General features: G+C 43.6%; 1 protein-coding gene across 2 annotated transcripts in view; it reads left to right on the forward strand.

Annotated features, from left to right (window-relative positions):
• The window catches only part of carm1l (coactivator-associated arginine methyltransferase 1, like), a 167,210-nt gene that overhangs the window by 100,676 nt on the left and 41,338 nt on the right, over positions 1-25,196 (forward strand). For both annotated transcript variants that reach the window (XM_038804665.1, XM_038804664.1), the window contains exons 4-6: positions 536-640; positions 2,472-2,582; positions 18,165-18,342. In XM_038804665.1, coding sequence (XP_038660593.1) covers positions 536-640; positions 2,472-2,582; positions 18,165-18,342 — 394 coding nt within the window. The remainder of the gene's footprint in view (positions 1-535; positions 641-2,471; positions 2,583-18,164; positions 18,343-25,196) is intronic.

Below are 25,196 nucleotides of genomic sequence, written 5' to 3' on the forward strand. Positions count from 1 at the left end.
AACTCTACACAGCGACTGGAAGCCCAAACAAACTAAATTTAAACATGATTTTACTTGGTAGAAAATTAAACTTTGAAAGGGTTGATTGGTTCTGGACATACATTTTTTTTTAAACCAGAAAAATATCTCAATGATCAATATTGAATGGTTCTTAACCACTATACTTCACTATCCCACCCATCTTCCGTCTCCATGCAACAACCCCCCCGACCAGCTCCTCCCTTCCCCCAATCCCCCATGAAAAAAGAACTGCGGAACACCCTGTCAACTGAACATTTCACATCTCCATCTGTCTCATTTGCACTCCTGCACAGAAGTGTTTTGCCACTTGGTTGAAAAGATTTTTTTGTCCGATGGATGTGCTGTCAGTTTGATCACAATTCCTGACATCAGAGCTAATGTACAGTAAGTGGAAACGTTGGTGAAGTAAGTGGAGCACTCAGGTTTTGCAATGCCACTTGCTAAGCAACAAGGGAGACAGGAAAATTGACTCATCAGCGATTGACTAAAACCATACAATCTCTTTTTTTTTCAGTTTTATGGCTGTTTATCACAGCAACAGAACATGATGCAGGACTATATAAGGACAGCCACTTATCAAAAAGCAATACTCCAGAATCATGATGATTTTAACGACAAGGTGAGAGCACACGAGTTGGAGTGGGAGAGTAGGGTATGGCTTAACTTTGGCATTATGACATGTTGGCATTTAATCCCACAGTCTGGTCAATCCTATACGTTTGACTAAAAATATGATCAAGTTAACTGCAGCCTCGAACACAATTTTCATTTTCTGCAAATTTGTTCCATCTGGTTAATATGGTATTTATTTTAGAATCCTTATTCTAAGAATTTTGTTGTTAGCTTAATAACTCTGATAGCAACGACCATTGCAGTAGTAATCGTGGTGAAACTGCTACCGTGGGGCCTCACGGTAGCATGGTGGTTAGCATCAATGCTTCACAGCTCCAGGGTCCCAGGTTCGATTCCCGGCTGGGTCACTGTCTGTGTGGAGTCTGCACGTCCTCCCCGTGTGTGCGTGGGTTTCCTCCGGGTGCTCCGGTTTCCTCCCACAGTCCAAAGATGTGCGGGTTAGGTGGATTGGCCATGCTAAATTGCCCGTAGTGTAAGGTTAATGGGGGGATTGTTGGGTTACGGGTATACGGGTTACGTGGATTTAAGTAGGGTGATCATTGCTCGGCACAACATCGAGGGCCGAAGGGCCTGTTCTGTGCTGTACTGTTCTATGTTCTATGTTCTATGCTCGCCATCATTACTCCTCTGAAACTGACAGCAACTTCTGGTGTCCCCACATGCACGGTTAAATACAGAAATCTAGGAGCTTCTGCCAGTGAATCTCTGCTTTTCCATCGGAATGCTGTTGACATCCATGTAATCAATTATAAATTATTAAACTGACAAGATTAATATATTCATGTACTAAATTCTCCCCAGCAAACTTAAACAAACATCAATTTAGTCTTGCTAAGTAATAAGATTAATAAAAGTACATTCATTTCTTTAATAAAAACATTCAAATGTATCTATCTTGGTCACACCTTCTGCCACCATCAGTCTCTAAACAACAGAAAACCTGGGAAGAAACTTCTGATTCAATTTATAAAATTACATTGCAGAATCCAACAATTTGCCCTTGTACCTGTGTGTGCACGTGCATGCAAATCCATTTAAAGGGAGCCAACACCCCAGAAAAAAACAAATAACTTTAGTTTCATTGCACATCCATGGAAACAAATCACAGTAAAAGTTTGTGTTCCCATAACTTTTAAAACCAAATTATGCCAACAAATTGACTGAGATATTGCAAAGAATGATACCATCCTTAAAGTTTTCACATGACCAGACTTGATTTTGAATTGCGAACATTGACCCTTGCCTTGCTTACTTGTTCATGTCAGTGGGATTCACTGGACCCACCAGCAGCGCACCCCCCTCCCGCAGGGTTCCCGGCAACATGGAGTGGCTTCAATGGGAACTCCCATTGACAGCAGCAGGGGCACTCCGCCTCCCGCTGCTGAGAAACATTCGGCTGGGAGGCCGGAGATTCCCGCTCCATGGACAAGAGAAGGTATGCCAAACACAATTTATTGGGTGAATGTAGCTTTGGCTATCAGATGTCCATAGCAAATGGCATTTGTATAATTTTCGGTCCGAAAGTAACTTGCCTTTCACTATGCAGAAACACCAGTTTTCACTTCATATTTACCAGTGTTATTGACTGAGCTTAGGTTTGCAGACTTCTGCACACAAACTCATGTCCCACCAATGTAGTGCAGCTGTCAATTCTGCAATGGAGTGTGCCCGCTTATCTCCCTAAAAAGGGCATGTTCACAAATTGTGTGAGGCCTACTCTGCGAATCGGAACACCAGAATCTACTGTGATTAAAGTTTAACACAATCCGGATGCCATGAAGACTGATTGTTGTGTGTTTTTCTTTTCCTGTTTGAAGGTTGTTCTTGATGTTGGTTGTGGGTCGGGAATCCTTTCATTCTTCGCAGTTCAAGCAGGAGCTAGAAAAGTCTATGGTGTGGAAGCCAGCTCAATGTCCAAATATGCAGAGGTACTGCCAAACACACTACCAAGATTAACATTAATACATACACTACTGACTCCTGATTGTTGAAGACCATTGCAAAATAGTAGTTCAAATGGCATGATAAAGAATTTATATGAGTTTTTGGCAGAGAGCTTTCCATTTGGTGTCTGCAAGTTTCTGTATGTTTCGGTTCATAGCCCACTTGTCTCTGAGGCAGAGTTTTCTAGGCTCCATACGCACAGCAGAATTAAAAAAATTAGCTTTTGCATATGATATTAAACAAAAGCCTTATCTGCCTATTCAGTCAAATGTAAAAGAATTAATGGACAAGAAGAACAAAGGATCTTCAACAAATTCCACAATTATCTCATTTTCTGACACTGAGATCTTGCTATGTGCAAATTTGCTTTCACATTTGCCAGCATAACTAAAAAATAGTAATTTATTGGATATGGACTGTTCAGGATGGTATAATATACTATTTAAATCCAACTTATTTTGATCTTCAAGAATTCCAAATATTTTTAGCGCATGTTGTTATAAGTGAGGCTTCTGTTTGCAACCTTGCTGTAGAGGAACATGGCTATGGAATCAACTCTTTCATTTGGTTAGGCCCTGTGCCTGGAACAAGGCAGTGGCTGGAAATCGCTGCATTTAGAAACACGGCGGAATTTTGTGTCGCGTTGGGAGCAGAATGGGAAAATGTGTCGAGCCACAAAAGTCCATTGACTCTGGCAGGACCAGAAAATCCTGCCAGCGGGAGGGGCTGGAAAATTCCACCAATGGATACTTTATAGTAACAGACCATGTTTACATGTTCTTTCGCATTAAAGTGCTCAAGATAGTTCATGTCATTCAAAGGAAAAATAAATGTGGTCTATTATGTTGTGTCTTGCTACCATTGTGCTAAATGGAGTAGATTCAGGTCCAATCTAGCAGCTCAAAACTGGGCGTCCATTAGAAGCAGTAGAAATTGTATTCACTACAATCTGTGACCTCATGGCCTGGCATATCCTTCACTTTATCATTACCATCAAGCTAGAGGATCAGTCCTGGTTCAATGGAGCGGGTGAAGGAGCTTGGCAGGAGCATCACTTGCCATCCCTAAAAGAGAAATGTCAATTTGGTGAAGCTACAACACAGGGCTACATGTATGTTAATTAATTCCAAACTGATTGGGATGTGCAAAGTAAATAGGCTGTACAAGAGCAGGTCAGAGACTGGGAATTCTGCACCAAGAGTCTCACCTCCTTACTCCCCAAAGCCTCTCCACCATCTACAAGCCACAAATCAGGAGTATGTTGGAGTATTCTCTACTTGCCTAAATGAGTGCAGCTCCAACAACACTGAAGTGTGACACCATCCACGACAAAGTAATTTTTCTTCATTTGCTTTGCACCAGAAAGGACTTCCTGTAACTGCTGTTTTCTGCTGAAAGAGTTTTCTGCTGAATGAGTTGAAATAATATCTTGTGACGTCGCCACAGATTTCTGAGTATCGGCAGTCAGAGTCTGCTGTTTAACCGTCTCCTCTTTTTCTAACAATGCCTGCAGATTTTACACACGTGTCTCCACTTGATTGGTACCCATCTACCACCTTAAACATTCAGTCTTTTCACCACTGGTACATCATAGCTGTAGAGTAGCAACTTACAATGCTCCTTTGACAACACCTTCCAAACCCATGACCTCTACCGCCTGGAAGAACAAGTCAGCAGGCACATGAAACCTGCAAGCACCCCACTAATCCTGGTAATTTCACTGGGATAAGATTTTGGAAATTCTTAACAGCACTGAGGATGTACCGACATCAGACAAATTGCGGTAATTGAAGAAGGCAGCTCACCACCACTTTAACAAGGATAAATAGGGATGAAGACTAAATGCTGGTCTTGCCAAAGAGGCCACCATCTCATAAATGAATTAAAAAGGTGACTTTTTAGGAGAATGAACAGATCAATATTCCATCCAAGGAGGGTGTCGCACTTTATGTGGATTCTCAGCCAGAGTCAATGAAGATAGCTAGGCCAAATTGGATGGCTCATCCACACTGAGCAGATGAAAATCTCTCCAAGTACATTATGATGCAAAATTAATTTTGACAGTCTCATCGGGTCTCTATTTGGTTTATGATTCTTTGTAAATTGGCATTACGTTGTAGCCTTTTTCAGAGGGGGATAGGTATGGACCAATTGGTGAAATAGAAGAATTTGTACTGGAATATTAATAGGTACTTCTCTGAGGTTCAGCCTGAAAAAACCTTGCTCGAAGCTTTAGTCTGCACCTGACCAGATGAAGTATAGTACTACCGGGTGATCTGTTCCCAGCACTGTCATACCTATTGTTGAAATGCTTAATTCATAAAACCTTTGCAGAACGAGGCCTTCCAGCCCATCATGTCTGTGCCAGCCTTTCAAAAGTGCTGCCAAGTTCGCCACACTATCTTGTCATATGACTCTCTTAAATATGACAATTCATCAAATACATAAGAAAGCAAGGAAAGTTCAATTTCCTTGTGTTTGAATAAAGAATTTAGAGTTTCTGGATAGAAACTAACTCGTGGCCAGCTGTCACGCAGCTGAGAAATGGACAGCCAGCTGCCGACGGTCACAACGCCAGAGACCTGGGTTTCATTCGCGGCTTGGGTCACTGTCTGTGCGGAGTCTGCACGTTCTCCTCGTGTTGTGTGGGTTTCCTTCGGGCACTCGGATTTCCTCCCACAAGTCCCGAAAGACATGCTTGTGAGATGAATTGGACATTCTGAATTCTCCCTCAGTGTATCTGAACAGGCGCTGGAGTGAGGCGACTAGGGGATTTGCACAGTAACTTCAATGCAGTGTTAATGGAAGCCTACTTGTGACATCAATAAAGATTACAATTACTATGTGCTCCAAGGGCTTTTAAGCACTTGAGCAAATTCATTTGGCATTTGTAACTAGTTTAAACGCAGTGTCAGGAGCTACCTTTGTATATTTAACAGACTCCATAAATTGCAGGATAGATTTGTTCTCACAGTCTCAGTTCTCATACTGGCACACAACTTCCCAGTATAGACCTTCGGTTAAAATTGGAATTGGGTCCCGTTGATGTCACCACAGCCCAATTCACATGTTTAAAGACGGACTTTATCAGTGTTCTTGTCACCTGCTTAAGAAAGCAGGCTAAAATTGTAGTTAATAGATCAGTGAGGATCGCCACCAGGGGAGGCCCATAGGGAACATGAAAATTCTGCGCATTTCCGCAGGTCAGGTTTTGAGTTTAAAAATCTCCCCCATTTCTGAACTCATATTCATCACAGTAGGGACATGCCTGTTCAATATCATTCTGGATGCACTGAACTATACAGTAATGGCAGCTTTTGTGAGATTTTCTTTTGTCCCCCAGTCTTGATTACCAGTTGGAAGACTGCGTACAGTGGAGGAAAATTAGTTAGCCATCCAGTCAGAAAATTAGAATTTACCTTGAAGGAAAATAATTTATTGAAGATTCCTGGTAAAACTGGCCATTCACTGACATCTTGAATGTAAACTCATCCTGAGTGTTCAGTACTGTATTAGACTGAGGAACACACAAAGGCTAGTCTGGAAGGCAGGCATGCAGAGGAATGATGAATAGTGGTTGATTTTATGAATCAGTTTGATGTTTTTATCAGAACTGTAACATTTTCAGTGGAAGTCCAATTTAAATATGTTAATTAAGTGCCCTGCCTCACCACTTGGATGTCCCAATATCCATCACGTGTGGTGAGTTGGGTTCATGTTTAAACTCCTGACCCTATCCCGTCCAATGTGTGAGTGGGGTGGTGGGAGGTTAAATATGCAAATCCTGTGACTACTGTAGTATAAACTAAGGGTTAATAGCTATGATGCTAATATGCGTCATCAGTGATGTCAGATCATGTTTCTCTGGAACTCAAGAGATGACTCTGGAAGGAACCTCATACGTACCTGTCTCTGTAAGTGGTAAATTGTTAATAACCATTTTGAAGTTCCTGGATGCATTGTTTCAAGTAGTTTCTGTTATACACGCCTTGGATCCATTTCCGATGTTACTTTAACTACGTGGCTTACAAGGGAAATTAGGGATGGTATTCGATCCAAGGAAGTAGCATATAAATTGGCCAAGAAAAATTGGGAGCTATTTAGAATTCATCAAAGAAGGACCGAGGGATTGCTTAAGAAGGAGAAAATAGAGTACAAAACTAAGCTTGCAGAGAACAGAAAAACTGATGAAACGTTTCTACAGGTATGTGAAGAGAAAAAGATTGGTGAAGGCAAATGTAGGTCCCTTACATGCAGAAACAGGGGAGTGTATTATAGAGGACAAAGTAATGGCTGAGCAACTAAATACATACTTTGGTTCTGTCTTCACAAATGAGGACACAAATAAGATACCAGAAATGTTGGGGAATGCAGGGTTCAGTGAGAAGGAGGAACTGAAGGTGATCAATAGCCATAGAGAAATGGTTGGGGGAATTGATGGGATTGAAGGCTGATAAATCCCCAGGCCCTGATAATCTACATCCCAGGATACTGAAGGAGGTGGCTCTAGAAATAGTGGATGCATTGGTGGTTAACTTCCAGCATTATGTAGACTGCGGAACAGTTCCTGCAGATTGGAAGGTGGCTTATGTAACTCCGCTATTTAAAAAGGGAGGTTGAGAGAAAGCAGGGAATTATAGACCAGTAAGCCTGACGTAGTGGGGAAAATTCTAGAATCCATTATCAAAGATTTTATAGCAGAGACTGAGAAAACAGTGGCAGGATCGGACAGAGTCAGCATGGATTTGTGATGGGGAAATCGAGATTGACATATCTATTGGAATTCATCAAGGATGTAAATAGTATAACGGATGAAGGGGAGCCAGTGATGTGGTGTATTTGGACTTTCAGAAGGCTTTTGACAAAGTCCCGCATAAAAGATGAGCGTGTAAAATTAAAGAATATGGAATTGGGGGGTAATGTATTGAGATGGATAGAAAACTGGTTGGCAGACAGGAAACAAAGAGGAGAAACTAATGGGTCTTTTTCAAATTGGCAGTCAGTGATTAGTGGGGTACAGCAGGGATCAATGCTAGGACCCCAGCTATTCACAATATAAATGATTTAGATGAGGGCACAAAATGTCACATCTCCAAATGTGCAGATGACACCAGGTTGGGTGAGATGGTGAACTGTGAGGAGGATGCAGAGATCCTTCGGTGTGATTTGGACAATTTGAGCGAGTGGGCGAATGAATGGCAGATGCAGCATTATTTGGATAAATGTGAGGCTATCCACTTTGGAGCAAAAACAAAAAGGCAGACTATTATCTGAATGGCCATAAATTAGGAGAGGGGAATGTGCAACGAGATCTTGGTGTCCTCGTACACATGTCACTGATGGTAATCATGCAGCTATAGCAGGCGGTAAAGAAAGCAAATGATATGCTGACCTTCATTGAGAGAGGATTCAAGTGCAGGAGCATGGATGTCTTGCTGCAATTATACAGGGCCTTGGTGAGGCCACACCTGGAATATTGTGTGTAGGTTTGGTCTCCTTATCTGAGGAAAGATGTTCCAGCTATAGAGGGAGTGCAGCAAAGGTTCACCAGACTGATTCCTGGGATGGCAGGACTGACGTATGAGGAGAGATTGAATCGGTTAGGATTGCATTTCCTGGAGTTCAGAAGAATGAGGCAGGATCTCATAGAAACCTACAAAATTCCAGCAGGACTGGACTAGGTCACCAGTAAGAAGCCTCGAGCTCCAAAAATGGAGGTTGTAAGCTGGAATTGCAACCGTTCACAGGTGAATCAGATGCAGGAAGGATGTTCCCGATGGTGGATGTGTCCAGGACCAGGGATCACAGCCTGAGGGTACGGGGTAGACTATTTAGGACAGAGATGAGGAGAAATTTCTTCACCCAGAGAGTGGTGAGCTTGTTGAATCTGTTACCACAGGAAGTAGTTGAGTCGAAAACATTGTATGGCTTCAAGAAGCAATTAGATGTAGCACTTAGGGAGAAGGGGATCAAAGAATATGGAGGAAAGCAGGATTAGGCTATTGAGTTGGATGATCAGCCATGATCATAATGAATGGCGGAGCGGGCTTGAAGGGCCAAATGGCCTCCTCCAGCTCCTATTTTCTATGTTTCTTTCAATGTAACCTGTCAACATTTTCCATTACAAATTCCGAAACCCAGATTTATTGTGGAAATATAAAAATAAGGACAGAATATATTGACTTCAACTGGTAAATTCTAAAACTGCATCTCCTGCCAGTGCAAAGATGACTGCCAATATCCATCCACGCATGTGCACTTGTCCATGCCAATGACATCACATGTAAGAGACACAATGTTGGTTGGATCTTATTCAGATCCTGAAGCTGTTCACCTTAGGTTCCCACGCAGCGGGAGGACGGGGCTTCTGATTCACCTGGGAATGGCTGCAATTCCAGATTACAACCTCCATTTTTGGAGCTCGAGGCTTCTTACTGGTGACAGGCCCAGGTTAAGAGGAACCCTCGAGCTCCAAGTTGGGATATGGAGGCTGCAATCCCTATTTGCGGCTGTCTCCAGGTGGATCACATGCCTTCTCTCCCTCCCCATTGCGATCCTTAGCGCCTTTCCCCGCCTCTGCCCCATCAACTCGGAGAAGATAAGGCTTTTTGAATTACTGTCTTTAATAGTTGTTTGATAAGCACATCTGCTCCTGGCCTCTGCCTACTCAGCATTGGCATTGACGTCATGAAGTAAAACAGCATGGCTGCGCCTGCATGGCATTGGCAGCAAATGGAGCTAAATTCTAACTCTTGGCTTAGACTCCATGTGCACCAGTAGATGAACCAAAAACATGTTAGAAATGTTGTGTGCGGTTGTGTAGCACTACTTCCTGTGCCAGAATCTTTAAATAAAGCTCTTAAAATTGGAAAAGATGTAGGCCCTTGAGCTTGTTTTTCCATTCAGTCAGATCATGGCCAATTGGTGTTTTAACTGTATCGACCCGCCTTAGTCTGTAATCCTTAATGCTGCTTTCTGACATCGATCCTGAACAGCCTAGCTCTTATTTTAAGGTTGTGGGCTCTTCCTCTAGCACCAGAATAAATAGCTTCTCTACAACTACCCTCTTGAAGGAATCCTGGTCATGCAAACTGTCCTCATAATTTAACTCTTTTCTTTTAGCAATGGAATCTCCAATTTCAACATCAAGAGTAAAAATATCTTGTATTCATTTTTACCTGTCAAGCTGTAAATGCAGATTTCCTGCTGATAAGTGCTGCGGTTGCATTTCACTTTTGTATTGTCCATCCCCAGCTCTCACACCTCCCACCCTCCCTCCTCCCTGCTCTTTACCAGACAGGTTTAGGCTCCATCCCAGGAATGTTCCCTGTGCCTATTTTCTCTGAGGCTCTGTTTCTGTGCTGTGAAGCTCAGCTCCTGCTTCTGAACTTTTCACTGCTTTGCAGTGGTGTTCTTGCAATAGCCCTGCTCTTGCTCACAACCACAAACATGCACTTAAAGCCTTTTCTTGGCTCAAACCTGGCCGTTTGTTCCAGTCCACCATTGTTATCCTTTCCAAGGCTCTGTCCCTGCCCTTCCAAACTATGTGTGCTCCAAACCTTTATCCTGCCTCTATCCTGATTTAGTAGGCAGCACTCTCACTCTGAGTCAGAGGGTTGGGTTTGCAGTCGCATTCCAGACACATGAGCAAAAAAAATCTAGGCTGATTTTTCCAGTGCAGTACTGAGGGAGTGCTGGACTGCCACTAGTGCTGTCTTTCAGATGAGACGTTAAACGCCTGCCCCCTCAGGTGGACAAAAGAAATCCAATGACACTATTTTATAAAAGAGTTGGGAATTACTCCCCAGTACGCTGGCTAATATTTATCCATCAAACAACATTTCTACAACAATCCATGTGATCATTATCATAGGCTGTTTGTGGGACTTTATGTTGGCTGCCCATGTTTCAATAATACAACAGTGAATATTTCAAACGCACTTCAGTGGCTGTAAAGTGGGACAGCCACAGGTTATGCTGGAAACCTCAGAATATTATGAGGAGAGTGAATCCTGAAGAGGGCTGCTCAGTTGTGAAGAAAGCTGCCAAAACTCTCTCCTGTTCCTATTCCAAGAGCGATTTCTGCCTACGTGCCGGTCCAAAGCCAGGCACTTCCAGATCTCATGGTCCTGTTCCTGTCACCTCCCACGGATTGCAGGGCTTGTCTGTGGAGGGTGGGCTGTTTTCCTTTAGGTAAACTCCTGGTGCGGGTCATCTTTTAATGTGGGTATGCTGTTACACATCAGCAAACATATGCGGCTGAATTCTCTGCCCCGCCACACCACATTTCTGCCTCAACCCGCCGGCGGGATTCTCCATTACGCCGGTCGGTCAATGGGGTTTCCCATTGTTGGGCAGCCCCGCGCCGTTGGGAAACTACCGGGCGCCGGTAAAACGGAGCATCCCGCCAGCGGAGAATCCCTGCCCATGGTCCTTGACAGAGGGTAGGTCCTGTTCCAGTGGCAATGAAACCTCGATGACTGGGGATCTCCCTACTGCTGCAGCCTTCAGCCACCACCACAGCCATTGATACCATACATGTATCTTTTGCCTGATGCGCCGTTGAGGACTTGTTTTGGATTGCATTTTGTCTGGTTCCTCCCCTCTGACCTCACCGTCATGTGTGATCTTGCCAGGAGCTTAAAACTCCCAACAGCATTGCTCCAGGGATCAATGGAACATTCAAGCATCTCTACTGCGGCAAGTTGGCAATCTAAGGAAAGGGCAGTCCTAATTTCTTTTATAAATATATATATATATATATCCCAACATGCTCCCCTTACTTACTATTTTTGGCAACCTTTAATACTATGCTATTGAAACAAAAGAAAAGGTAGCACGGTGGCGCAGAGGGTTAGCCCTGCTGCTTCACGGCACTGAGGTCCCAGGTTCGATCCCGGCTCTGGGACCTCGTGTTTGCGTGGGTTTCGCCCCCACAACCCAAAGATGTGCAGGTTAGGTGGATTGGCCACGCTAAATTGCCCCTTAATTGGAAAAAATTAATTGGGTACTCTAAATTTATTTTTAAAAGAGACAAAAGAAAGATATGTTTATTGCCACGTTTTCCTGCATAAATCATAATAATGTTTCTAATTATAATTCCTGCAGTATTTCACAGTACCATATTGATGTCGCACAAATTTCAACAGACTTCTCACTAGCATAGTCCTCTGCCAAGTGTTGCCGACCACATGCGAAGCAAAAACCAACGCTGTTTGATGGGACTTGGGCACTGCTCTTCCTCCCATTGCTGCATAACATTCTTGGCCACGTTGGATCACAGTGCTGCCTGCACTTCTACAATGGTTACATAGTAAATGTACAAACTAGAGTTTCATTCTAACCAGAATGCATTGAATTTCTGCAGGCTGTTGATCCAATACAAATAATGTAAATTGACACTTTTGACTCCAAGGTACACATTGACTCCTCAGATTTATTTATTTTTCCCAGAGAACAATGGTGGTATTCTCTGGCTTTTTGAAGACCAGATGTTTGGAACTATCGGATCTGCTAAGTGCAAAGAAGCAGGCGTGAGTGGATAATGCATTTCTTCAAGCTAGTTCACAAACAAACTGCCTGTAGATGGGGTTTTAATTGTGTTGTTAAAGCTTGGCATTCCTTCTGTTAATGCGTTTTAGTAAAATTAAAGGTTTTTTTTTAAAAAGCAGTAGAGCATCAGATTTACTCATGCTGTCTCTTTCAGTAAGACTTTTCCAACATAAGGATTTGTTCCATAGGCATTCAGATTTCAGAAAATGCAGCAGCAGCTCATCTTGGATTACATTGAAAACTTTCAAAAGCTGTTGTTGGACTTTGGCATCTCTCAGCAGATACACATCACTTCATAGTCTCGCCAAGATCAGTTCTTACTTGTCCACTAGACACTATCAGCCTGTATTTGCTTTCTGATCCCTTTACTTGCAGAGTTTGTTTTAACTAGAAAAGTGCTGCTTGAGTGAATCGGTAGCATGAGTAATGCCATTATTGAAGGAGCTAAGTAACCCAGAACAGGGGCAAATCCAAAGTTGTGCAAAGCACATGATAAAACAGGAAGTAGTTGCAGTCATGCGGGAGGGTGGATTTCAATGCTCAGGAGGGAAGTTTTAGAATTGGATCACAGAAGTAAAATAACCAAAACCGTTTCCAATCCTAGCAGAGCTTGGAAAATATATTTAAACAGAGACAACAAAAGGCCATTTGGTTCAGAAAACTCACATTTTAAAATATGAATCATGTTCTGATCAGATTTCTATTAATTTTCAAAAGCTATACAAATGCCATATAAAGATTGGATGTGCTTGGAATGAACCAAAAACTTAATGCCTGTGGGATAATCACTTATCAATTATAGTGCATGCATTATTATACAATACTATAGGAAAATAAATACTGGGAATCAAACCTGCAGGTGCTTGAGTGTGCAGTACAATCAACAGATAAATCATGGTTTTTGGCCCCTTCCGCACTATAAACAAAATTCCTGATGTTGGCATGATATTGAAATCTGGGAATTTCCTCTCCCAACTGTTCCCAGGTGTTTGGAACTAGTCCAGGAGACCACTCCGGCCCTGATTAATGTTATGCAATGCCTATCTTTTTGTAAGAAGTGGTCACTACCTTAATTAAAACCAGCTTCAACCCTTGGTTGAAGGAATTCATCTTCCACTATGAGCTGGCAGCCTGTTCTCTGAGAAAAGAACCACCATCTAATATTTAACGTAGATTTGATGATTTGACCTTATACAATGTAAAATTGTGAACCCAGGTCCTCGTGAACCAATTGAATGGAATAACATTTGGCTTGAGCCTCGTATATGCTTCGATCAGGTCACCCCTAGTTTAGACCAAGCTCTTTAGCCTATTTTTAAAATGTTGATTCGTTATACTAGTATTATGGGCCAGGGCTTAGAAATTCCAAAGTTTATTATGAAGTTCACATGACCTATAACTTTTATGTTGAATTTGGCTAGGATGAGCACAAGAGCCTTCACTTCAGGTATGATTCATCAGACTTCCTAGGCGCTTGTATCAAAATAAAGTTTATTATAAGAATGTAGTTAACATATATAAAACACAGCAAGAATTTATTATCAATTACAAACGTAAAGAAAACGCAACAGTAATCTATGTATATAACTCTTAATGAATCCCCCTTAGTAGTTGTTCCAATTCAATACAAAATCCAATAAACCAAAACCCCTTTCAAGGATGTGGCCCAGCACACTGTAATCTCACTTGATTAGGACTGGTCCTTTCCCTGAGATTCTGATCCAGTTCCAACCAGCAGACTAAAAGCTCCTTCCAGAAAGCAACTCTAACTTTAAAGTTACCAAGGCATTTGCCACACCCAATGTGCTTTCAGTTTACTGGAACAGCTTTAAAACAGGGAAACACTGCTTCTCTTCTGCAGTCCAAAGCAACAAACCAAAACTGAAACCCAAAACATTAAGCCCCCTCTCACGTGGCAGCCACAGCCCACTTCCACCCACAAATTACATCACTGAAGCCGTGCCCCAAGCCATGTGGTAAGACCAAACCTTTCTTAAAGGGACACTCACATGACACTAGCAATTAGTCTAGTGGTCTTTCTGTACCCGTCTGAAATCCTAAAATTCACCCACCATGTGGGGAGACCAAACCATATCACCGTATTCTCTGCAACTTGACCTAGATTTCCCGAACAGGCGCCAGAATGTGGCGACGAGGGGCTTTTCACAGTAACTTCATTGAAGCCTACTTGTGACAATAAGTGGTTATTATTATTACTATTATTAGATTTTGCACAAAGACAAAATATTCATCCTTCTACTCAATTGTTCTATGAATGCACCCCAAAACTATACTCTAGTTACTGTTTCACTGCATTGCTCATCTGCCTTTAGAATTCCTAGTGTTGAAGGAGGCCATTTGGCCCATCAAGTCTGCACCAACCCTCTCAACGAGCACCTCACCTAGACTCACTCACCCACCCCATTTCTCTAACCGCATAACCCTACCTAACCTGCACATCTTGACTGTGGGTGGAAACTGGAGCACCCGGAGGAAACCCACACAGACACAGGGAGGACATGCAAACTCTACACAGACAGTTGCCCAAGGCATTGAACCCGGGCCCCTTGCACTGTGAGGCAGCAGTGCTTGCCACCATGCCACCCCTTATTCTCCGAGTTCTGTAAAGTAGAATGCACAGATCTCTTTCTTTCTCCACCTTCTTTAATGCTTTCCCCTGAAAAATGTAGTTATCTATGTTGAACATTCACCCTACCCACATGCATGAGCCTGCACTCATGAGCTCAATCCGCAATACATCAAGGTCTGGCTGAAGCAGTGGAGCATTGTCCAGCATCCTAACACAATTGGTGTCTTCTTGGAATTTGCAGATTAGACAGACACACACACCATCTAGATCATTAATAAAAAGTAATGGTCCTAGAAATACACTCTTAGATCTCCAAGCAGATCTAGATGAATTTATAACTACTTTCACTAATAAGCCCAATCATATCCATTCTTCTGGTAATGAATCATAGATTTTAATTAAATCTTTGTTTTTTAATTTAATTTGCATTTTTTGAGACAAATCCAGACTAAAGCAGAAACTGAACAATAAAGCAAAACAGAGCAGGTGAACATAGAAAGGAAATTGACTCCTCCGGTTTCTAAGGTAACAAAACAGGTCTCTGACAAACCGACCCTGGTTAAAAGATGTTTAAGGATACAGATCAGTCCAAGCTGAGTGATAGCAGTGGATGATCCCATGGTGTAGAACAGGCAATTTGAACAAAAATGCAGATCCCGAAGCTGAGATTAAGTTACGACAGCTGTTTCTGTTACTGGAAGATAGCATTGGTGGGTCTATCCAATCCAGAATGACTTCAGAAGGTTCTGCAGATATTCCCCATTTATGGTGAAAATTGGTTGTTGACAGGCTGGGAAACGGGTGCCCTGGCTAGAAGATCCAGGATTGAGTGTTAAAACCGTTCTTAATTGGCTTTTTAATTACTTACTTACCCATCAAATCCAAAAGGTTTTCCCACTTGCCATCAACCCCCCCCCCCCCCCCAGAAATCCAGTGGACGACAGAATGAAGTCAAACACAAAAGACTTAACTCCCCAGGCACTTGCAAACCTGTCGCCACGTGCATTGGAAAAGTTCAATCCTGCCATAGCAGCTGGGGAACTTAAATTAGTGAGTTAAACACATCTGAAAGAGAAAGCTAGTATAACTAATGATAACCATGAATTGATGGATTGTCATAAAAACCCATCTGTTCAGTAATATTCATTGGGGAATACCCGGTCTGGCCTATGTGACTCCAGCAATGTGGTTAATTCTTAACTGCCCTCTGAAATGGCCTAGCAATTGTATCACACCGTTACAAAAATATCTAAGCACAGGACAACAAAGGCCTCTCCAGTCAACCTTGCAAGTCCTCTCCACTAACATCTAAGGATATGTGACACAAGTGGCAAAGCAGTCTCACAGACTAGTTCAGCAACAGACTCACATAGCCACGCTCACAGATTCAAACCTTTCATCCAATGACCCAGTCTCCTCTGTCGCAATCCCAGTATATGTGCAGTCCCACCAACTGGAAAGATCCACCAGAGATGATGGCACAGAGGAGGGAGTGGTCCTGGGAGTCCTAAACCTAGTCTCTTGGCATCAGGTCAAACTTGTGCAAGGAAACTTCCTGCAGATTACCACTTACCAGCCCCCTCAGCTGATGAATGTGTGCTCCTCCATAGTGAACACCATTTGGACAAAGCACTGAGGGTAGCAAGGGGATGGAATGAATTCTGGGTGGGGGACTTCAATGTTGATCACTTTTATTAGCACCACACGGTACAGTAAGCCCCTGTTTTAAGTTGTCATTCTGTGTTGTTTCACTTTAGTGATGTACAAATAAAGGGCCAATATGCACACTTAGTGTAGGGACTTTGCTTCAGCATCATTTTGCACTGGAGCCAACTGACCTTATGTGACCTGATCGCCAATTTGGAGTGACCTCTTTCGCTCCCCAAGACTGTCTCCTGCTTGCCAACACTCTCTTGACTCTCCTACTCACTGACTCTTAACTCTCCCATTCACCGCTTCCCTCCAGGCCTGTCCTACTCTCCCACCCTTGCCCATCTTGCTCACTTCCTCCTCCTACTGACTCTTCTGAGCCACAAGAAGGCGGCTCACCATAGCCTTCTCAGGGAAAATTAGGAGTGGACAATAAATGCTGGCCTCGCCAGCTCTCATCCCTGAATTAATCATTTTGATTATGTGTATGTGGGAGATTTGAATAATTGTCAAACAAGAAGAGGAATTACACTTAATAGTGTCACCTTATTTGTTTTAAGTACCATGTAGAGTTTTTTCTCTGTCTTTTGGATGATCCATTTGACATGACCTGTTTTGTCACATTGGAAGGTGCACTGTTCGAATGCTTTGCAGGAATGCTTTGCAGTAATATCGTAATGTCGCATATTGAAATGCTGTCTATTACTTTCTAAATTTGTCATTGCTCGTTTAGCAAATTTTAAAATGGAGCTCGTCTTACTATAATGTTAGCAGTTATCAATTTACTCAGAATATCAGCATTAATAATTTGCTACAATTAGCAATGTCTGGGTTGAATGCAGAGACGGTGACCCCCACCTACCGACTAGAAGGTTAGAGATACGCCCGCCTCACCAGGTCCGGAAGCCACATTTCTATTTTACGTAGCTCAGGCAATTTGTTCCCTGAAGACATGTCTTTAGCCTGTCTGAGGCTTTGCAGCTCTTCAGCCCCAGCTATGCCACCCGGAGTGGTGACCACTGCCGAGAGTGCAACAGGCCCCAGACCAGAAACTGTGCTTGAGGCGCAGAGGAGAACTGAGTGGGGTGGGCTTGCAAGGGCTAGTCAGGTAGGTCTAGGTGAGATTACAGAGGATGAGGGGTGGGGTAGTCACAATCGGGGGGGTAGGGGGGGTAGTCTTTAAGCCTTGCTGCTGGGAATGTCCTGCATAATGGATTGTGAGACTGCAAGCACATTGCCAGGGTACACCCTGGTGAGGAGTATGAATTCTAATCATGAGCTGCATACTTAGCCAGAGGAGATTTAATGATAAATATTTCACAGGCAGTTGTTGATATGAAACTAAGCCTTGCCAGCAATGACCATGGTGATGGAGGGCAACCACAGCATTGCAGCATAAATTGTCTGACCTGTCTCAACCAGTCTCCACATTGTGAGTGGAGCTCTTTGAAGTTCCCCAGTGAACCAAACTCCAGTACTTTGAATGTGAAGTTTATCTTTTAGCACCAAATAAAGTGACAAACCAAGTTCCCAATCCAATGGAAACTGAAAGAACTAAGACTTGACGCCAAGGCAGGAGGAAAACATACATAGCTAAGTTTTCTTTTGTGCACAGAATTAAGAAATCGGGAGGTTGATGTGGTAAATTGTCTTTTCTCATTCTTCGTTTCTGTCTCTCCAATTTTTAAGTACAATGTAGGTTTGCTCGCAGCAAGTGACACCTGCTTGTGATACCAATCTATGCTAAGATGTTGCTTTCTGTTTATATCTTCAGATTCTAGTGAAAAGTAACAATCTTTCAGACAGGGTAATGATCCTGGAAGGAAAAATCGAGGAAATTACTATTCCTGAGAAAGTGGACATCATTATTTCAGAACCTATGGGATATTTGTTATTTAATGAGAGAATGCTCGAAAGCTACCTCCATGCAAAAAAATGGCTGAAACCAAATGGTAGGTCAATACATGCGGAAACATCTAACTTGTAGTCAGAATGTTTAGAAGTTGTCTTAGAGTTGGGTGTGAGGTCAGCTGCGGTATTGATGCTAATGGGAGGTGAATAATTAAATCATGTAACAATATTTTGAAGGAGGGGTGAGGTTTTGAGGGAGGCTTTGGAAATCAGGGTAGATACAAAGTGGTGAAGCTTCCTTTGTTCTGTCCCAGCAGAGAGTGTAATCTTCCATTCGGGAGCCTGGTAGTCGGCAGGAAAGCTAGTGTGATTCCTGCTGGATGACGGAACAGCTGGACACGTCCAAACATCATTGTTCAGTTCATTAATTCCTTTAAAATAAACTTAGAGCATCCAATACCATTGTGCCAGTTAAGGGGCAATTTAGTGTGGGTAATTCACCTAACCTGCACATCTTTGGGTTGTGGGAGTGAGACCCACACAGACATGGGGAGAATGTGAAAACTCCATACTTTGGGTGGAATCGAATCCGGGTCCTCAACGCTATAGGCAGCAGTGCTAATCACTGTGCCACCCGTTTCAGCTCATTAGTTATCCATTCGCGAGGCGCGTAGTGAATACAGTGGTGGGATATGCAGAAAGCCGTCTTTCCCACCATTATCTTATGGAGTTGAAGGTCCTGGCACCATGTTTAATTGGCTCCCGGACAGCCATTCACTCAATACAGGCCAGGTGCTCCACATAACTCCTCAAGTCCTTGTCGGCCGCAGCTCGTACTGGAGAAGCTGGCAGATGCGAGCAACCATATCCCAGGATATACGATGCTCATTTCTAAATAAGAACACCACCTGAGATACATTCATGGTCAGGCCAATGGTCACTGTTGCAGTGCACCCCTTTCACAAGCATTTTCACCTTGAGGCCATGGAACCTCTTGCTGCCCAGGCCCTTGTTCCTCCGGGCCAAATGCCTCCTCCTTATCTGGATGAGAGTATTACCATGGCACGGTTGCCTGCAGACTGCATCATCAGTGTCCCCATGGATCAGTGGATGAATTGATGTGATAAATTCAGCATGTTCTTTATAGGTTTCCTTCCATCTCATAGCCAGCAGACAAATGCTAAATCCTTCGCATGACCATCATCTCAACATGGCATCCCCAAACCACCCTTTACAGGTGAAGGATATCCTGGATATGGGTATTTCTCCTCTTCACACATGTCAGTGCATGGAGCCACTGAACTTGCATGCTGAACTAATGACTGGTGTATGACAACACCCAGGTCTCGTTGCACATTCCACTCTCTTAATTTATAGCCATTCATATAATCTGCTTCCTGTTTTTGCTCCAACAGTGGATAACCTCCGATTGATCCAAATGCATCTGCCATACATTTGTCCACTTACTCAATTTTTCCAACTCATATTGAAGCATCTCTGCATCCTCCTCACAGCTCACCCTTCCACCCAGCTTTGTGTCTTCTGCAAATTTGGAGATATTATATTTAGTCCCCTCATATATATTCTGCATAGCTGGGGTCCTGGCACCGATACCTGTGGTACTCCAATGGTCACTTCCTAACATTTGGAAAAAGACCCGTTTATTCATGCACTTTGTTTCCTGTCGGTCAACCAGTTTACTGTGTGCTTTAATTTTACATGCTAATCGCTTATGTGGGACTTTGTCAAAAGCCTTCTGAAAGTCCAAATGAACCATATCCATTGGCTCCCCTTCATCAACTCTACTGTTACATCCTTGAAGAATTCCAGTTGATTTGTCAAGCATGATTCCCCTTTCTTAAATCCATGCTGACTCTGTCCGATTCTGCCATTTATCTAAGTGCTCTGCAATAAAATCTTTGATAATAGATGCTAGAATTTTCCCCACTACCAACATCAGACTGAGTGTTCTAGCAATTCCTTTATTAGATTCAAGACCCTTGTCTCCAAATGAACTCTCCATCTTGGTGAAAAATTCAATTATATTAGAACCAAAAAGAGTCCATTTGGCCAATTGAGTCTGTTCTGACCTTCTTAAAGAGCACCCCAGCCAGACCAACACCCCGTAATAATAATCTTTATTGACACAAGTAGGCTTACATTAACACTGCAATGAAGTTACTGTCAAAAGCCCCTAGTCGCCATATTCCGGCTTTTCTTTCTTTGAAAGCAGGCCAGCAGCACGTTCGATTCCTGTAACAGCCTCCCCGAACAGGGGCCGGAATGTGGCGACTAGGGGCTTTTCACAGTAACTTCATTTGAAGCCTACTCGTGACAATAAGCGATTTTCATTTCATGGAGGGATAATTCAGAATTTCCAAATTACCTAACAGCACATCTTTCGGGACTTGTGGAAGGAAACCTGGAGGAAATCTACGCAAACATGGGGAGACCATGCAGACTCCGCGCAGATAGTGACCCAAGCCGGGAATCGAACCTGAGACCCTGGAGCTGTGAAGCAACAGTGATAACCACTGTGCTATCTGGCCGTAACCCCATAACCCCACCTATCCTGTACATATTTGGACACTGAGGGGCACTTTAGCATAGCCAATCCACCTAACCTGCACATCTTTGGATTGTGGGAGGAAACCGAAGCACCCGGAGGAAATACACACAAGCACAGGGTGAAATTGCAAACCTCACACAAACTGTCACTTAAGGTCTGAATTGAACCCGTGCCCTTGGCTCTGTGAGGCAGCAGTGCTAACCACTGTGCTACCGTGCCATCCACTGATTTAATCGGGGGGGGGGGGGGGGGGGGGGGGGAGGGTCACCACACATCAGACAAGGGACAAAATTAAGAAGGCGGGTCCACACATGGTTTGGGGCAGCACGGTGGCGCAGTAGGTTAGCCCTGATGCCTCACGGCGCCAAGGTCCCAGGTTCGATCCCGGCTCTGGGTCACTGTCTATGTGGTGTTTGCACATTCTCCCCGTGTTTGCATGGGTTTCGCCCCCACAACCCAAAGATCTGCAGGCTAGGTGGATTGGCCACGCTAAATTGCCCCTTAATTGGAAGTAAAATGAATTGGGTAATCTAAATTTATAGAAAAAAAGAAAACAAAAGGCGGGTCGTTCATACTAACTTCAGCCATTAAGGAATTGAAGCCATGCTGTTGGCGTCGCTCTGCATCATGAACCATCTGTCCAGCCAACTGAGCTAACCACTTCCCATTTATTATGGTCGTTCATCCCCAAAGGGTCTCTCTCGCACAACTAGATTGCCAATGATTCCTTTCTCACTGCACAATACTCAGTCTAGGATGGCCTGTTCTCTAGTTGATTCCTCAATGTATTGGTCCAGAAAACCATCCCGTATAAACTCCAGGAGTTCCTCCACTACAGTATGGTGACTAATTTGATTTGTCCAATTTATCTGCAGATTAAAGTTATCCAAAATTACAGATGCCGCTTTGACGCATACATCTATAATTTCCTGTTTAGTGCTATCGCCAACATCAACACTACAATTTGGGGGTTTATATACAACCCACACTAAAGTTTGTTGCCTCATAGTGTTTCTCAGCTCCACCTATACAGATCCCACATTGTTGGAACTAATATCTTTCCGCGCTGTTTTGGGTTAATTTCCTGTTTAACCAGCAATACAACTCTGCCTCCTTTCCTTTTTAGTCTGTCATCTCTGGATGTTCACTTCCCATCCCTGGTCACTCTGCAGCCATGTCTCTGTAATCCTCACTATATCATACCCCTTTGCATCTATTTGCATGATTAATTTGCCATTTTTATTGGGAATGCTCCACGCGTTAAGACACTAATTTAAAAAAAAATTAGAGTACCTAATTTTTTTTGTTCCAATTAAGGGGCAATCCACCTAGCCTGCATATCCTTGGGTTGTGGGGGTGAGACCCACACACACTGGGTGAATGCGTAAATTCCATGATCTGGGGCCGGGATTGAACCTGGGTCCTCAGCGCTGTGAGGCAGCAGTGCTAATCACTGCGCCACCGTGCCGCCCCAAGACTTGTCTTTTTAACATTACTTGTCCCGCTCCCACTACTTCTCACTGTGGCCCTGTTTAAATTTCTCTTCCTATCATTTTCTTATTCCCCTTTCTGTCTTTTGTTCTTTTCCTTGAATCGTCCTCCTCTGACTCCTAGCATACATTTCCATCCTCCTGTCATTCTAATTTGAACCCTCCCCAGCCACTCTAGCAAATGCTCCCCCTAGGACATCAGTCCCGGTCCTGCTCAGGTGAAACCCATCCAGTTTGCATTGGTCCCACCTCCCAATGTCCCAGGAATCTGAAACCCTCCCCCTCACACATCTCGTCAGCCACGGATTTTTCTCTTCTGTTTCTATGCTATTTCTACTCTGACTAGCATGTGGCACTGGTTGTAAACCTGAGATCACTACCTTTGAGGTTAAACTTTTTAACTTACTTCCTAACTCACTGTATTCTGCTTTTAGGACCACGTTCCTTTTTAATTTAACCTATGTCCTTTGCACCACCAATGTGTACCACGACCACAGGCTGTTCACACTCCTGCTCCAGAATGTCATGTAACTGCTCTAAGACATCATTGACCCTAACAGCAGGGAGGCAACTTACATCCTGGAGTCTCATTTGTGGCTGCAGAAACACCTTATCTATTCCCCTTATAATTGAATCCCCTACTTTCTTTTTACTCCTCCCTTGAGCAGCTGTCAAGTTCAATGAATTTGGCTGTTGCTACTTTCTGCTAAGAGGCCATTCCTCTCAACAGCATCCAAAGTGATATGTCTGTTTTGCAGGGGAATGGCCTCAGATTTCTGAACTGCCTGCCTAGTACTCTCGGCTTGCCTGGTGCTCACCCATTCGATTCCTGCCTGTGGAATCTGAGCCTGCGGTGTGAGCACCTCTCTACACATGTTATCCACGATATTCTCTACCTCGCAGATGGTCCACTGTCTCCCCAGTCTCCGGCAGCTCCAAAACCTTGGCTTCCAGGAGCTGCAGCTGGAGACATTGCACGCATGCTGACCCCAGGCACTGGAATTGTTCCCAGTTTCCCACAAGAGGAGCACATCACTGCTTTGAGCTCTCCTGCCATGACTTAGCACTTATAATTAAACCTTTGGAATATGCTTAATATCAGATAATATCAATTAATCTTGGGCCCATTTTTCCTGGTCCTCGTTATTTACGATTGTATATGTGCCGTGCACCTGGTGAGCTGCACCTATTGCTTGACTTGAGGTCCATAGATGCCGTTTTCACCTTTTTAGGGACCTTGCATAACTTTACTCATATCGAGTGCAAATATCTAAAGCTGCTCCAAGGCTGCACATGGGAGAGAGGGGAAGTGGGGTGGTTGCAAAGAGTGTCTGGGCAAGGGGGACCGGGAACTGTGTGTACGGGCAGTGGGGGGGGCAGTGTCGTACAATATAACCCCTACAAATTATAAACCATAAAAAGACTTTAAAAACTATGTGATAAAAGTATTAAATTTTTATCAGATCATACCCACTACTTACCAATCAACTCTCTGTCTTATATCCTCCACTCCAATAGCAGCATAAGACCACTCTATGAAGATTTTAAAAGTTAGAGAGAAAAGGAAGAAAATAAAAAGCACCACTTTCCCCTCTGCACCGAATTCCTGCTGTGCTCCAAATTCCCGATACCCACACTCGCTCTGGCGGTGTCGCACCCAATATGTGCTTTCTCTCACTGTTGCATGCAAAGCTCACGGATATCACCATTCCTCTCATTTCTGTCAGCCTTGAAATCCTCCCATTACCCTGGATCTTATTATGATCTACCTCCACATGCCTTTCCTCTTCTTTGAGCTGACATCCACGATCATCTCCATATCTGACCCTGCATCTCCCATTACCCAAGCCACCTGTCTAGTCCACCTCCGTGACCGCAACCCCCCACCCCCATGCGATCTACACCTACTAAACTCTCACCCTGGACCTACCATCCTAGTTCATCCCACTCCCCCCTCTGATTGTGACTGTTTTCCCCTATCACCAGCACCTTGACCTCATCCTGCAGGACCCCACAGTCAACACCACTGACCCCACCTTCTACGACATCTTCTTTCTCACCCCTCCCCCTTCCTTGTGCCCACACACACACTCCCCGCAAGCTGGTCTCCCTTTACCAGACACTCTTTTCCAGCCAACCCCTTCCCCACTTACCCTCTCTTCCATGTCCAGCCTTGGAGCAGCTTTAGATACTGGCACTCGATATAAGTGAAGCTACGCAAGGTCTCCAAGAAGGTAAAAGTAGCATCTATTGACATCCAAAGTCTTGCAATAGGTGGAGCTTACCAGGTGCATGACACCTGTGTGCAGTTGTAAAACTGAATGCTCTAAATTCTCACTGGTGGTGAACTTAATTTGGAGGGTGAACCTAACTTCTGTCAGGTGGCTTTTAAATGGGCATACATGAGCTGCTAATGCATGCAAATGGTGTTCCCGACATTGTTACTTGGCAAGTTCAACCCACCTTTAACCAACTTTGAAAGTCGGGAGAACAAAATTCCAACAGATCTTTTGCCTCCCGCCAAATTAACCACTCTCGCCCATTGCAATTCCTGTTGTTGGTGGGACTAGAAAGTTCCACCCAGTGTGTTTTTACTGTATTAGAAAGTTTGAGGCCTGTTGTGATAGTTCCTTATTGCTTTCCTGTGCAATGTATCTAATTCTTGAATTGTGGTAGCTTTATATAGTCTGAACTGAATATCTTTTAAAAGTTGTTGAAGTCACAAATGTAAAGGGTTTAGTTTGGTCGCCTACTGCTGGTAGCAGGGGATGATTTTCAATAAGGCTGCATTAAAACCCAGGGTCCAGAGGCAAAAGACAATGTTCTAACCAACTGCAATACCAGACCTAATTGTCCAGGAAGAAAATGGTTGTAGTCTGCACCACATTCAGAACAC

The sequence above is a fragment of the Scyliorhinus canicula genome, chromosome 8 (genome assembly GCF_902713615.1).
Source record: "Scyliorhinus canicula chromosome 8, sScyCan1.1, whole genome shotgun sequence".
Classification (NCBI taxonomy): Eukaryota; Metazoa; Chordata; class Chondrichthyes; order Carcharhiniformes; family Scyliorhinidae; genus Scyliorhinus; species Scyliorhinus canicula.